The 14720-nt window shown below is 37.5% G+C and overlaps 1 protein-coding gene across 1 annotated transcript in view; it reads right to left on the minus strand.

Annotated features, from left to right (window-relative positions):
• The window catches only part of LOC148855101 (O-fucosyltransferase family protein), a 32289-nt gene extending 23682 nt beyond the window's left edge, over positions 1-8607 (minus strand). The window contains exons 1-4 of the mRNA XM_088941381.1: positions 8026-8607; positions 4333-4402; positions 277-344; positions 47-135 (exon numbers count right to left, since the gene is read on the minus strand). Of these exons, the coding sequence (XP_088797507.1) occupies positions 47-135; positions 277-344; positions 4333-4402; positions 8026-8382 (584 nt within the window). The 5' untranslated portion in view covers positions 8383-8607. The remainder of the gene's footprint in view (positions 1-46; positions 136-276; positions 345-4332; positions 4403-8025) is intronic.
• Positions 8608-14720: the final 6113 nt, after the last annotated feature.

A 14720-nucleotide genomic window follows, 5' to 3' on the forward strand; every position in this document is an offset into this window, starting at 1 on the left:
TCCCATTTACAGACTAGATTCGGGAAAATTAGAAGCATTGACAAACCTAGGATCCCTCCAAATGCTATGGTAATGGAAATTTGGGATCACAAGCGTTGCATTTAGGTAACCAGCAACAGCAACTGCATTGCAGATCTACAAAATATAGGCAGTAAATATATTGAAAATGTAAGTCAGGAAGCAGTATGGTGATCCCTTGTGGCATAAAAAAGCAATATGAAGAATATGAAAGATTTATAAATAATGAAAGAATCACAATTAAGGAATAAAAACAACCGATGTCCTCTGCTGGTTCAAGCCACCATTTGCTTCAACATAAATGTAGCCATTTGATTCAGGTAAATCTGTTATATTATGGAAACATACACAAGTTAAAACTTAGAACAAATCATTACTACAATTACAAAATTGGGAAGGCAACATGCACACAGAGAGCAGCTAGTGAAAGATACATGTATGTGATTGTATATGTAGTCATCAAACATGAAAATAGCATCAATGACTAGTTCTGCCTTTTTTTAAGTTTGGGAGTGTAATGTGGGCATGCCCATGCAACTCAAGAAACCATAGGAGCCCAGAAGACCCTCATACAGACAAGGCCCATGAAAGATACATGCATGTGATTGTATATGTACTCATCAAACATGAAAATAGCATCAATGACTAGTTCTGCCCTTTTTCAGTTTGGGAGTGTAATGCGGGCATGCCCATGGGACTAAAGGAACCATAGGAGACCAGAACACCCTCATACAGACAAGGCCCATGAGATGGTTTCCAAATCAAATGGATACCACACTTTTGGGAGAAACTTTTTTTTTTATCAGTGCTTTTGGGAGAAACTTTTCTTTTCTTGTTTCACAAGTATGACTAGATAGAAATCTCTGATCACTAGGATCTCTACTTCATTCCAATTCTCTTGGCTTCCTAATTGTACTGGGAAAAATGATGCCCAAAGAACAAGATGGTCAAGATTTTAGAGACAAACTCTACACTAACAATTGAAGTGTCTTACACAATGAAACACTTATGTACTGATGTACAGATATCAAGTTATCACAGATAACATTACAGGGCAGCCATCAGCCTGGGAAAGAAACTAGAGAACAAATGTAAGTGAGGGCAACACCCATTGGACTCCAACTACCCTAGTCATACCTACGCCACCCACCAGAGTTTCCAAAGTCATATGGGTCTGTCAGAAGTAAAATAGAGGAGGTGCAGCAGAGGCTGAATCTGGAAATGGGATTGCTTACTTGGAATGACCTAGGCATCACCTAGATGATAAAATTTTACAAAGAAAAAACTATAACTCTAGGTTTGTTCCTTAATTTTACATAATCTTTTTTTTTTTTTGCTGATAGATAACAAAAAGTATTTCATTAATATAAGCAAAAGTATACATAGAATTACAACTGAGGTATGAGTACCCCTATAAGCAGATAGAACAACAAAGCCCAGTACAATCACTCCCTACCCATCCCTTGATCACAGGAGCAGGTGAACACTTGCTCCTTAAAGCAGCTGAGCACAAAATAATCGCTCCCTCTCAACCCCTTGCCTTGCTAGAGAATCTGCCATCCCATTAGCATGCATATAAATTGAAACCCAGGTCTTTCCGGTGTGGGAGGAGTTTTTAGAGACAAAGATGGCCATATTGTTGCAATGTTTTCTGGATCAATTACTTTTGGGGATTCCACAGGAGCTGAACTTTTATGCTGTACTTCATGGACTGCAACAGGCTAGAGACATGAAAATTGGACAGGCTAATTATTGATGGTGATTCCAAGGTTGTGGTCAGATGGCTAAGGGATAGTAAGAAGGCAATGTGGGGATACAGAAACAAACTAAAACAGATGAAGTGATTGGCAAGGACTCAAGGAGCATCAATATGAAGTATAATGGGTGCAGAGATCTGCATATGGGTTGGCTGATGCTTTAGCAAAACAAGGGGTTAATAGAGATCAGTTGTATTGGGCTCAATTGTAATTGGTATATTGTATACTTGGGGGTGGCAGTAACCTCTATCCTATCCAAAGGATGCTTGTAACGGTTGTTCAGATTCAATTTATATAAATAAAATCTTAGAGTTACTTATCAAAAAAAAATTCACTAATAACATTAATTTCCTCTCAAAACATAGCAAATCATTGAATCTAAAGATAATAGCATTTCAAATAAATTAATTTTAACATTTCAAATATAATTTTGTTATCAATATTTCAAATACAATATATGATATAATATGCATTTAATAGAGTAGTTGCATGTCAAAAAAATTGATAGGAAATATTAACTTTCATTGATGAAGTTAAAAAAAAAGAGTACAAATATCACCACCCGAAGGATGGTTGGAGAAGCCAAAACGATATTAGCCCAAAACAAAGCTTTTCTATTAACTCCTTGCTTAGCTAAAGCGTCAGCCATTCCATTTGCTGACCTTCTTACCCATTTAAATTGCACCCCAAGCTCCTTTGCTAAGTTCACAATTTCACTTAGTGGCTGTCTGAGTGACCACACTCCCAGCTTTCTAACTTGCATCCACCCTATTACCAGCTTAGTCTCTTAGTGGTTGTCTGAGTCTGAGTGACCACATTCCAAGATTTCTAACTTGCATCCACCTTATTACCAGCTTGGAGTCTCCTTCCACTTCTAAGTGTTGCATTCCCCATTGTTCTGCCAATCTCAAGCCTTGGAGTAAGGCCTTGACTTCTGCACTTAAACAGTCTCCCACCCCAATCGGGCCCGAGTATAGAGTCGACATCTTCCTTCCTCATTTCTAAAGACACCCCCAATTCCCGAAGGATCTACATTACCGAAGGAGCTTCCATCAAAATTCAATTTCACCCTAAACTGTAGCAGTGGGGACCAACTCTCTTGAACCATAAAAGAGGAAGAGGATACGGCTATAGTACTCCAATTTCTAATTAAATAAACTGAGGAGAAGTCCTTGAAAAGTTGCAAAGCTTTCAGCCAATGCAGAATCTAGATGGTAATGCACTCAACAAGTGCTTCCTTGAACTTTTCTTGCCCTTGGAAAATCCTATTATTTCTTTCTTCCCAAATCGACCAAAGGATGGCTACTCTTGTTATTCTCCACATTACCCCTATCCCTTTTCTTTAGTTGTTGGAAGAAACTAGAGTCAAAAAGGTTCAGCACACACATGGGGGAAAGACAACAAACATGTGGGGAAAGGCAACAATTTGGCCTTTTTTCTTTGAAGTACGTCCATGGTATTGATCTTTTGGAGAGCCACTTCCCAACAAAAAACCCTAACTTTTAGTGGAATAGGAGTACACCACACTTCTTTAGCAAGAAAGGAGACAGGCGCAATAGTAGGCAGAATTAGAGCATTGAAAAAAGAGGAGCAAGAGAAGAACCCTGAAGTGGATTCTTCTGATCAAAAAAGAACTGAAGCAGATTCTATCTATATTCTATTGTCTGGGTAAGAAAGATCTAGGAAAGTTGAACTCAAAAGAATGAATAGTTTATCTGCACAAGCCATTTCTGAATCCCTTAACCCTCTTCTCAGGCCCAAATGCCAGGTCCCCTTAGATACATAGAATGAGGAAATAGCTTTGAATTTATTTAGGGAAAGAGAATACATTACCAAGAACCCATCCTTAGGGGAGTGTTCCCAATCCAAATATCCTCCCAAAACAGATACCTGAGCACACATCAAATCTAATGAAAGGATGAAAGGAAGACAAGACTCCAACAATGGCTTTCCAAGAAGGCCTTCGAGGTGCTATAACCACCCCTTTTTGTCCTTTTGGGCCAAGAAGGCCTTTGAGGTGCTATAATTCCTGATTCTCAAATACAGAAAGAGAATCACCATACAAATAGAATTATTTTTGTTTTAATAAGTAATGTGAGAAGCACTTAAGGACGACTATGAAAAGAAATAAGAACATGTAAGGAAGGAGAGTTTCCCACACAAAATGTCCATGCACAAACTAACCCTCAGCTTGGAAGGAGATCAAAATAATTTACATAATAAGATATTGCTAAAAGGTGGAATTTTGGCTTTTCTCACTACAAGCATTTCCAAAAGGAGAAAAAAAATCCTGGTATAAACTATAAAGCAGTAAAAAATGCACATGAAAACTTGTTGCATATGAAAACAACCAAAACAGGAACTTTTTGTATGAAGCAATGCTTATGGCTATACTAATCTGTCAAAAACTTCTTATTAGAGCCAGCCAAGTCAAGTAAAAACATAGAAATGCTTTCCAATATCTACAGAAACAGCAGATCAATGTTCATTTAGATAGGCATAGTAGCAAAACAAACAACAGTATTAAATCCCTAAATTTAAATTCTCTAGTCCATACCTCCTAATGTTTTGTTTATACATGGTCTCCACTCACCACCTCTGTAAGGGTGCCTCCACACAGTCACCAACTGCAGTAAATTTAATAACATGTGTTAACAGAAAATCTCCATAAATAGCAGAAGATACAATCAATAAATTTGTAAGAAAAACAACAGAGCAAACAATGAACACATTTTTTAAGGGTCTGATTTACTTGTCAAAAAAAAAACTAAAGGGCCTGAGCGGAGGCAGATCCTTTATCGGAACAAAATGATGGTCACAAGTCATGAAGGTAACTTTTGTAGACATTTGGTAAATTAGAATGCACCTAGTCCAACCCAAGTCAACCAGAACATAAAATGGCCTAAAGAAAAACTGATAAGCCAGATTGATAAGGTTGACATTGACCTGATCAATTAATGGCAACAGGGATGAAGCACAATTGAGTCTCCATCAAGGTCCAACTAAGTCTGATCAAATTCTTAAAAGGGGTTATTTCCCTTTCATGGTGACACGGTCAACTAAATTATGAGAACAAAAGGAAAAAAAAAAGGAAAAAAATGCACATGCATAAAAACACGATTAATGTTGGGGGAATTGAACTATTAATTTGAAAAGGATATAATTTATTATTAAAGTCTTCTGTTACTTTATTGCACTTGCCAAAGATATTCTCCATAGAAAATTGTTTCATTTGAAACAAATAAGGCTAAGAAAATCAAACTCATCTATAAGGATCTATGTAATGAGTTCCTTATAAAGGTTCAATATATATATATATATATATATATATATATATATATATATATATATATATATATATATATATATATATATATATATACATATATTAAAGAGGATTCAAAATCCTCATTCATAATAAATGTCTCACTATATTCCCCAATCCTTTTCCATATATTCCCACTGAATCTCTTACCTGGATATGGCAAGAAGACAGCTGAATAAAGTATCACTAAAAAATGAAGTATCCAACACGACACAGCACCCTTGTATGGGTATCCAAGTATATTGGCTTTGAACTCTTCAACACAAATACACAGTTGAACAAGATTGAACAAATGTCTGCACATCTGCAAAAGCACTCTTCATTTGCCTTCAAATAATCTTCTACTTCATTCTCACCATATGCACCCATGGTACCACCACAAACAATGTGATCTTCTATTATTTGCCCCTTGTCTTCAAAAATGGATGACCATCCCTGAAGTACTTCATGTGCAATGAATGGCATGTAACCTCTAATGCGTATGGAATGGAACATGAAGGCAGAAAAAAAGCCCCAACCATCTTTAGTCATATCACATGCTAGAAAGAAATGACCGTCATCTTTCTTAATCCTTCTATGCATGGCATCTGATTTTTTATCAGCAATATGCATGATATATCTGTTCATAAAAGGAGTAACACAAAATCTTCCCCAATTGATGAAAGTGAATTTTTTCTGATAGTACTCATTAGTGAAGTTGAATATAATGAAAAAGATCAGCAAGGTGCCAACCAGCGGGTTGGTAAGGTCTCCTGCTGGTTGTAGCAGAGACTTGGGATCGGATCCCACCTGCACCTGGATTGGGGGATGGGCTACCCCCCCCCCCCAAGTTATGTAGCTCTTCAGAATAAATCAAAAAATATAATGAAAAGGATCTTAGAGCTTAGAATGAGATCTTATCATTTTTTTTTCATTCAATGGTCTTTCAATTCTACAGTCCTGCAAATAAAATCCTAGAGTCCTGACTTGATTCTTAGCTGCATATTTCATATTGCCTGTATGATTACATAGTTTCTCTGATTCTCATAAATTCTACATGTGGACAATCTTTGACTATCTTGCTAAAATGATGTATACAAGTACATTGCGGAATGCCCATTCATTTCCCAGAATATTTCCATGCTTTTCATTCACCTTCCCAAAAGACAAACTTTAGGTTATGTTTATCCATAGTACAAATGTACAAAGGTCCTTGTATGTAGGAAATCCTCATTCCTCGTTTAAGTAGCTTCCCCCACTCCCAGAGGAAAAAATGCTGTTCTTGAAGGTTCCAAGTAGCTTTCTTGTAAGATCTCTGGCTGGTTGTAGCAGAGACCTGGGATTAATCCTACATTCACGGCTTCTCCAGGGTTTGGGGCATTTGAGAATTGGGGGAGAATTACCCCTGTTGTAGCCCATTTGCCCAACCAAAAAAAAAAAAAAAAAAGAATAGTAATTTTAATTCCAGTTGGAAAGGTACACTTTCAAACCCCATTGTAGTACCTCAGGTAAAGATAATTTGGATGCTTACACTAGGACACTGACCATTGGTATTTCCTTCTATAACGTGTTTATTCTGGATAGTTGAACTTAAGAGTTTATTCTTTTTCTAATGTGTAAAGTCTGTCAGAAAATGTTATTATCAAAAAGCGTGGAAGGGCAAAGTCCCCTTAACATCAAAATACAAGTATAAGTATTATAGTTCATTTGCAGCATACAATACTGAATCCCCCACTAAGATTCAAATATTATATGCTCCCAAATGTAGCAAACTCATCTTCAAAACCCAATGGGATTAATGCCCAAAAATAACTTGTTTATTCTACCTTCCCCAAAGACAGCACTCACTTCACATTTTTTAGTAACTTCTTGTGGTTTTAGGCTCAACACCATTTTGTTATTTCAGATTTAGAAGTAGGTGTTACCATCAAAATCTTCAAGAGAGAAAGGAGTATACCACACAAAAATACACTGATAACATCACGTGGAGTAAAATAATAGTAGGAGTAAAGAGGTGAGAATTTGGAGGATAGTTTCAATTTCTTTCAGTGCAAGGTAAACCAGTGGCATGAATTTCTTTTCCTAGTAAACTCAATCATGTTCTGATATATGAAACAAGCATGAAATTTCCCAAAGCATTTCAATTGCATTGAAACCAAAAAAACCTCAGATTGATCTTTGAACTTTTAGCAAACTTGCCAAATTTAAGCCAACCAATAAACCATCAACTAAAATATGTAAAGCTCGATGAAGCAAATTAGAGAATGCACCTATGGTTTGGGCCATATATACATAGACTTCTAGTACAGCGTATTTGGAAGTTCTCTTGTTGGACTTTGAGGTGCACCATGCACCAAGCATGATAAAGCATAATAGTTCATTATGTACTAACTCAATGTCCACTTATTTCTTAATCTTACTAAATTTCTCCTAAAAGCATCCTTTCTACACTTTTATCTGGCAACCAGTAAGTCAGGGCATCGACAACCATAATACAAAGAGTAACATTAGTTCAGCTACCTAAATCTCCATTCGGCAGGCACCAACCAATGACATTGCCACTTCCAAAGAGACACCAACGGAGCACGATATGGAAAACCAAAAGCAAAGCAGATGATTGCATGATCCAAGTTCTCAAAAACAGTTCTTTCCAAACCAACGGAAAAAAAAATGTCGCTTCCCTTCTTATTTTGAAATATGAACAGCCACTCTCAGCTAAAGTACCTCATTCTTCAGATCTTCGCTGTATCTAGTGCCATACATACTTCTCAACGAAATTAACAAATCCAAAACACTGATAGATCAAAATCTTGTAGAAGAAATAACCACAAAATCTACACCCTATTTCAATTAATAAAAAGATTGGAATCATGTTCTATTTCAACGTCAATCAAAATTTCGACTACAGCGATCGATTTGAAAGAAAGAAATCAAGAAGCAACTGACCCCATCGGCGGAAGAATTATCAGAGTCCATCTCAGGCCGGAGCTTTTCATAGAGTTGGGGGCTTCTGTAGACAGAACCCGGGGCAGGGCGAGGCTTGATATGCGGAACGACGTCGAATGAGACGGTGCCCATGTACAGCAGCATCCCGGCGATATAAATGAGAGGCGCGAAGAGGAAAACGCCCTGGCGACGGAGGAAGACAGACAGTAAGGTCCACGCGAGTCGCTGCGCGAGTGTCCGAGGCTGAAGTCCTGGCCTCCCGCCCTTCCCCTTCCGATACCTCGGGGACCGGAGCGGCGACTGCGGTGGTGAAGGTGTGTTGTGGCCGCTACTCGACAGCCGATTGTACGGGTGCATCTCTCTTTACCTCCCTCCTTGCAGCTCTTACGATGAGATCTCTTGTACTCGTCTTCTCGGCATCGTAAGAGCTCGCGCTCTCTCTGTCTGTCTCTCTCTCTCTCTCTGTTTCCTCTTTCTTTCCCTCTCTTGCTTCTTTTTTTTTTTTTTTTTCCTCGGAGAAAGTATTAGAAATTAGAAAGAAAAAAGAGGGAGAGCATCAGAGCGTGGGAGAGAGAAGAAAACAGAGGGAAGGAGAGTGGACATGAGTCTTTGTAGGGAGGAGAGAGAATCTGGGAGTGCAGAGAGCACGTGCGGTCTGGCATGGGTCGGATCATTCATTGCGCCCATTTTGATATAATGTTGTTTTTCCTCGCCAGCTTTCCTTCCTCAGTTCCTTGTATGGGGGTTTTCGGATCGAATCGAGCTCGACCCATTTGTGATTGACTGGCCTCTTAGACAGAGAGAGAGATGGCGTGAAATAGAAATGTCCTGGAATTTTGTTGATATTACGGTTTTGCCTTTTAATTCAGTGGGAAGCGAGACTTGTGTGATTACCAAGCGTCCAAGATTGACAAGGAAGGACAGAGCGTGTAAATTCGGTTTCTAACAACGTCTCTATCCCAATTTCCCAACACACTCCGTTTATCTCTACAGTGTCAAATTGAATCCTGATTCCTCAATAAGTAGGCCGTATTTGGTTTGGTTTGAATTGATTCTTTAATAATTAGGCCGTGTTTGGCTTGAACTTTCAAACTGTTAGATTCTTAAATGTATCGCAAATGGTGGGAATAATTAATTTAGGGTTGCAAATGAAGCAGATTCTCTCTCTCTAGTCTATAACTATACAATAGTGTAAATAGCTCCCCATAGCTTATGGGTATTCAATTTATTTATTCATTTTCATTAAATCTCATGTTTAAGGTATTAATTATAACTCTCATTCTCTCTCACACAAGTCTTGTATTTAAGGCATCCTTGTTCTCAATATTAAATTTTACTAGTTAAATCCATAAATGGTAATTTCAAAAGTATAAATATCTCTATTTTTAAAACTAGCATGAAAATGAGATTGGTTGTTTTAATGTAGTGGATAAGTAGTTCAATCTTTTTGGATCAAATAGGTCAACCCATGATTCCATAATTAGAGAAAATTTTAAAATTTATAATAGATATAAACAAAAAAAAAATCTATAGAGTTTTGAGCACATCTCTAATATTATATATTCATCATATAATAAATATGATAAATAAGAATTATTCTTACTAATTAATGATGGAGATAGAATAAACAACTTAAAATCAATAAAATTAGAAATAAATCCATTTTCCTATTTGAGTAGATAGTTAATGATTCTACCATTCAGGTAAAATGAGCCCATCCATGATGTTATATCTAAATACTACTTTTTTTAACATATAAAGCATACAAAGAATTATTGAAAATTACACAAAAAATAGACACATGTAATTTTATACATTAATCATATTAAACAAAAAAGTGATAAATAAGAATTACTTTAGTAATGATGTAGATAAAATACAAATTTTAAATTTGATCTAGAAATAAAATTGTTTTCCTATTTAGGTGTCAAGTCAATGGATCAACCCATGATGTTATAATTTAATAATGGTTATTTAAAACAAGTAGAAACACACCAAGGACAAAAAATAAAAAATAAAAATAACTTTTGTGGAAACATTTGAGCACATAATCTCTAATATCATATATTCATTATATTAAACAAAAACAAGTGTGAAAAAATAAAATACTCTTTTACTAATAATTATAAGCCGAATGCATCATTTAAAATTAACCCAACAACAAAATGATTTTCAATCCATGTGGTGGATCAATAGTATTAACCAATCATATCATAATTAAAAATTAAAAAATAGATAAAAATACAATATGTTGAAAAAATTTTAAATTTTATGGAAAAATATGATAATATCTCTAATATTATATATTCATCATACTAAAAAATAAAGGTTGTTTTTTATTGTTAATGAAAACGAAATACAAAAACCAAGAAAAAATATAATTAATATCTACCTATGATCCTGCTTTTGGGTTAAGCAGTTAAATGGCTGAATTGCACAAGTCACCGTGTTATTGAGTATTGACTAAGTCAATAGTTTCTAACAAGCAACTAGGTGGTAAATGGACCCAAAATCATAGTTGGGTGATAAGTCAACAATTATGACTAGTTGATTTGACTATGGGATAAAAACACAATGATAAACTAAAACCAATATTCTAAAAATCAATTGAAATTTTGAAACCACATTTTCCCCTCATTCAAACAACTAAACTTGTGAAGTCATAAGTTAAACTATAAAATAAAAATCATATATTATAAAATTTATAAAAAAAAATGAACATACCTTTAATATTATATATTCATCATATTAAACAAAATTATGTTTAAAAATAAAAATAATTGTTATTAATAACAGAAATGGATAAGATACAAAAAAAAAAGAACTAATGTCTTATCCCTGACCCATTAACATAGTCAAGCAGATCAATGGTTCAACTAGTAAGGCCATTATATTAAATATTTTTTTTTATATATAAAATATAAAACTTTTAACACAAACGTATTCATGAGTTGATACATGTATCAACATAGTATCAACTTTCCCTTGAGTCAACTCAAATACTAGAGTAGTCCTCCTACGCAAGGCATTCATTTTCATTCATAGGTAATGCATGACTTGAAACAATACTCAATGTAACACTCAAAGTGTTGTTCAAGTCCCACAATACTCAAGAATGGGAATGGAGGCCTTACCTTCATTTATAAAATGTTAGGCAAGTTAAGCCAAGCCAAGTCTAGGAATTAAATGAGGCTCATGCCTTATTTGTGCGTTTGTGTGTATATCAAATTTTTATTATTTAATTACAATATCATGGCTTTGAAACATTGAACCACCATTTGGATAGAAATACCAATTTACTTTTGGATCAATTTAAGTTTTGTATTTCATTTTATCGTTAATAAAAAATATCTTATTTTCATGATTATTTTTGTTTGATATGATGAATATATAATATTAGAAATGTGCCCAAATGTTTTCTACAATCTATATATTTTTCTATACTTTGTTTTTTATCTTTTTTCAATACTTATTATTTGATTTTTGATATCATAACTAGTTGATCCATTTGACCTGGAAGGTTAAACTATTGACCCACCACCTAGATAGGAAAGCTGTTTCATTTTCAAATTGGGTATAAATTTTGTATTTTATTTACATCATTAATAAAAACATCTTTTGTTTATCACAATTATTTTTGTTTAATTGATTAATATATAATATTAGAGATATGCTTAATTTTTTCTTTGTTTTCTTTATATTTTATATTTTAATAATTTTATTATTTAACTATGATATCATGGGTTGATTCATTTATTCCAAATGGCTGAACCACTAATAACCCAACACCTAGACAATAAAATGGTTTCATTTTTGAATCAGTTTTAAATCTTGTATTCCATTTTGATCATTAACAATACTTATTATTTGTTATACTTTCTTTGCTTAATGGGAGTGCACATAATGAAGTGGAAAGTAGTTTTCAAATTACATTTTTTGCCCTCACATGTACGGGGACCAAATTTAAAAAGATAATAAAAAAGGCCCAATTTTGTTAGACATCATTCCCACTTTTTAATAACAGTATGGTTATAGATATAGATACATCTAAAATCATTGTTTTGCACAGTGAAAAGAGAGATATATGAAGGGAGTGCAAACAACCCAAGTACACATTTTGTATTTTTCTGTATATTTGATACTTTTATGTCTAATAATGGTTATCAAAATGAACATGTGAATTCGTATTAGCAATCCTAGTAAGAGCAACCATATATGACGTGTGGTATTTGGATTTAACTTTTATGACTTATAAGGAACCCACAACAAATATCCATATATTTTTAATGTCATTATGATCCGAATTGCATTGTACTTTAAACATATTCATACATACGTACATATATATATGTATATATATATAAATGTATATATATATATATATATATATATATATATATATATATAAATGTATATATATATGATGGAGGATGATTTGGCTTGACCTTGCAGCACGGGTACACATGGGCGTGACCTTGCTCAAACAATGACTCAATGTGACAGCGCAACGGATGCAACCACAACTCGGAGGGAAAGGTCCCACCGAGTTGAGCTTGGCAACTGGGCGGATGAACTACTCGTCGGGGACCACCTTACCTGCACCTCATCCCCGGGGTTAAGGCACTCCGAGGCACCCTGAGTTCGGGGTACCCTGACCTCTCTTGAGGCCTGAACTCCTCCCAATGGACCTCAGGCCACTCCCAGATAGGAACACACCGATCCTTCTTTGGACACCCCAAGTTATAGACACCTTGGGTCAGCCAGCTCGGCATAGCTTGCCATAGGCAGCACGCCGCTTACGGGATAATCCAGCACAGGGTGGCTCGTGGAAGGGTAGTCTATCACATTGCAGGAAGACCTTTTGCCGACCACCATACCCGACAATTCTGGGAATAGCGGCCATATCCCTCGTCAGACAGCGTCGTGTCTGCCACCTTTAGAGGGTGCCTTACACCTGACAGGCACGTACACTGCGGCAACGGCCCCGTGCGTGCCACATCAGCCCTGTCAATAACGACTGCGGCAGGCTGACAGTGGCGGTTATACCCGCCCTATCAGAGGCCTGTGGGCCTGATACAATGGATATCTGTTATAAGGAGCTAGTATCAAGGAACGGGGGATCTTCTTGAAACCTCTTGCGCTATCTCACTCTTAGTTTTTATCTTCTCTTTGCTTCTTACTCAGAATACTGACTTAATCTTCAGAGCGTTCCCGCCGAGCGAACCCCCCGGGGATTCTTCTTCTTCCTCATATTAGGTACTTCTTGGGAAGCCACGCGAGTGCCACTAGGAGTGACCGAATCGTGCACCATCATTTGGCGTCGTCTGTGGGAAATGCTTCAAAATCCCATTCTCTCTAAACTTTCACAGTTCTTTTCTTCCATGAAAAAATTCAACACTCATGGCTTCCTCAAGCAATGTTGGACGAAGCATGGAGATGGATAACTCCAGGGAACAACCCCAGGTTCCCACAGTCTGCATAGGACAGTTCATCATTCCTCTCTCGGTGGACGGAGTCCCCAACCTGAACGTGTTGCGAGTGGCGACGCCTATGGGTGTTCTCCTTCCTTCCTCTATGGAAATAACCTTTGCTAAACCAACTGTTGTTCCTCTCGCAACCAGCTAGAGCCAGCTCGACGACCTGGTGCAATGCATGTGGGTCATGCAAGCCCAAATGCAGCAGCTCCAACAACACTAGCTCTATCAGCAGCAAGGGTTGCACCACGTCTCCCAGTACCACTACCAGTAGCAATTCCCCTAGCTGCCTCAACCTCAGCTTCAGCAGTCGTAGCTTCCACCTCGGCACCTGACCTCACAGCAAGCTAGGTCTCGCCGCTAGGACGAACGCCCCTCTTTCCAAGGAAAAGCCCCTCAAAACCCTCCTAAAAGTCAGGCCTCCTCCCGCAGCAGACAAGAGAGATTGGCTACCCCAGCTTGCCAGGTATACATCACCTCGGTAGTCAAAGTTTGAAGCCCCGCTCCTTGAGAACCAGTTCGAGATCCTAGCTGTAGACTCCAAGCAGGATCCCTCTATCCGCAGCCATCACCGGTGGCCCGAGCTACTTCCGGCACAAACCATTTCGGACAGCGCAGAGGTGAACAACACAAATGCCGAGCTCACCAAGAAGTAGAGACGCCACCGCCGAGCTCACCAGTCTGTCACCCACGATTTGCCCGAGCTCGGGGGCAGAGAAGAGGTAAGCTCGACTGAAGCCAAAGCTCCCCTCCTCTCAGTCCCATCCCTCAATCTCCCAAACTCCTGGCAGTCCCAATGCCTAAAGAATTCAAGCTCCCCCCTCTCGACAAGTATGACGGATCGTTTGACCCAAATGATCACGTAGATGCTTTCCAATCATAGATGCACCTGGCGAGAGCCAGTGAGTTGTGCATGTGCATGGCCTTCTCCACTACTTTCAGAGGAGTAGCCTGTACATGGTACCGAAACTTGGCACCTGGATCGATAAGAAGTTGGGCGCAGTTCGTGCAGGCCTTCACGTCCCACTTCGTCACCAGCAAACAGTGCCCGCGAATTGAAGAAAGCCTCCTCAGCATAGTGCAAAAAGAGAGAGTCCATCCGGGGCTATGTCAAGCAGTTCAACGATGCTTGTATGCAGATACCGCGCCTGGACCCCACTGTACACCTTGTAGGATACAGCTCGGGGGGCAAAGCCAGGTCAATTGTTCCGAGCTCCTGTA

The sequence above is a fragment of the Nelumbo lutea genome, chromosome 4 (assembly GCF_056320005.1).
Source record: "Nelumbo lutea isolate HS-2025 chromosome 4, American lotus-T2T, whole genome shotgun sequence".
Taxonomy (NCBI): Eukaryota; Viridiplantae; Streptophyta; class Magnoliopsida; order Proteales; family Nelumbonaceae; genus Nelumbo; species Nelumbo lutea.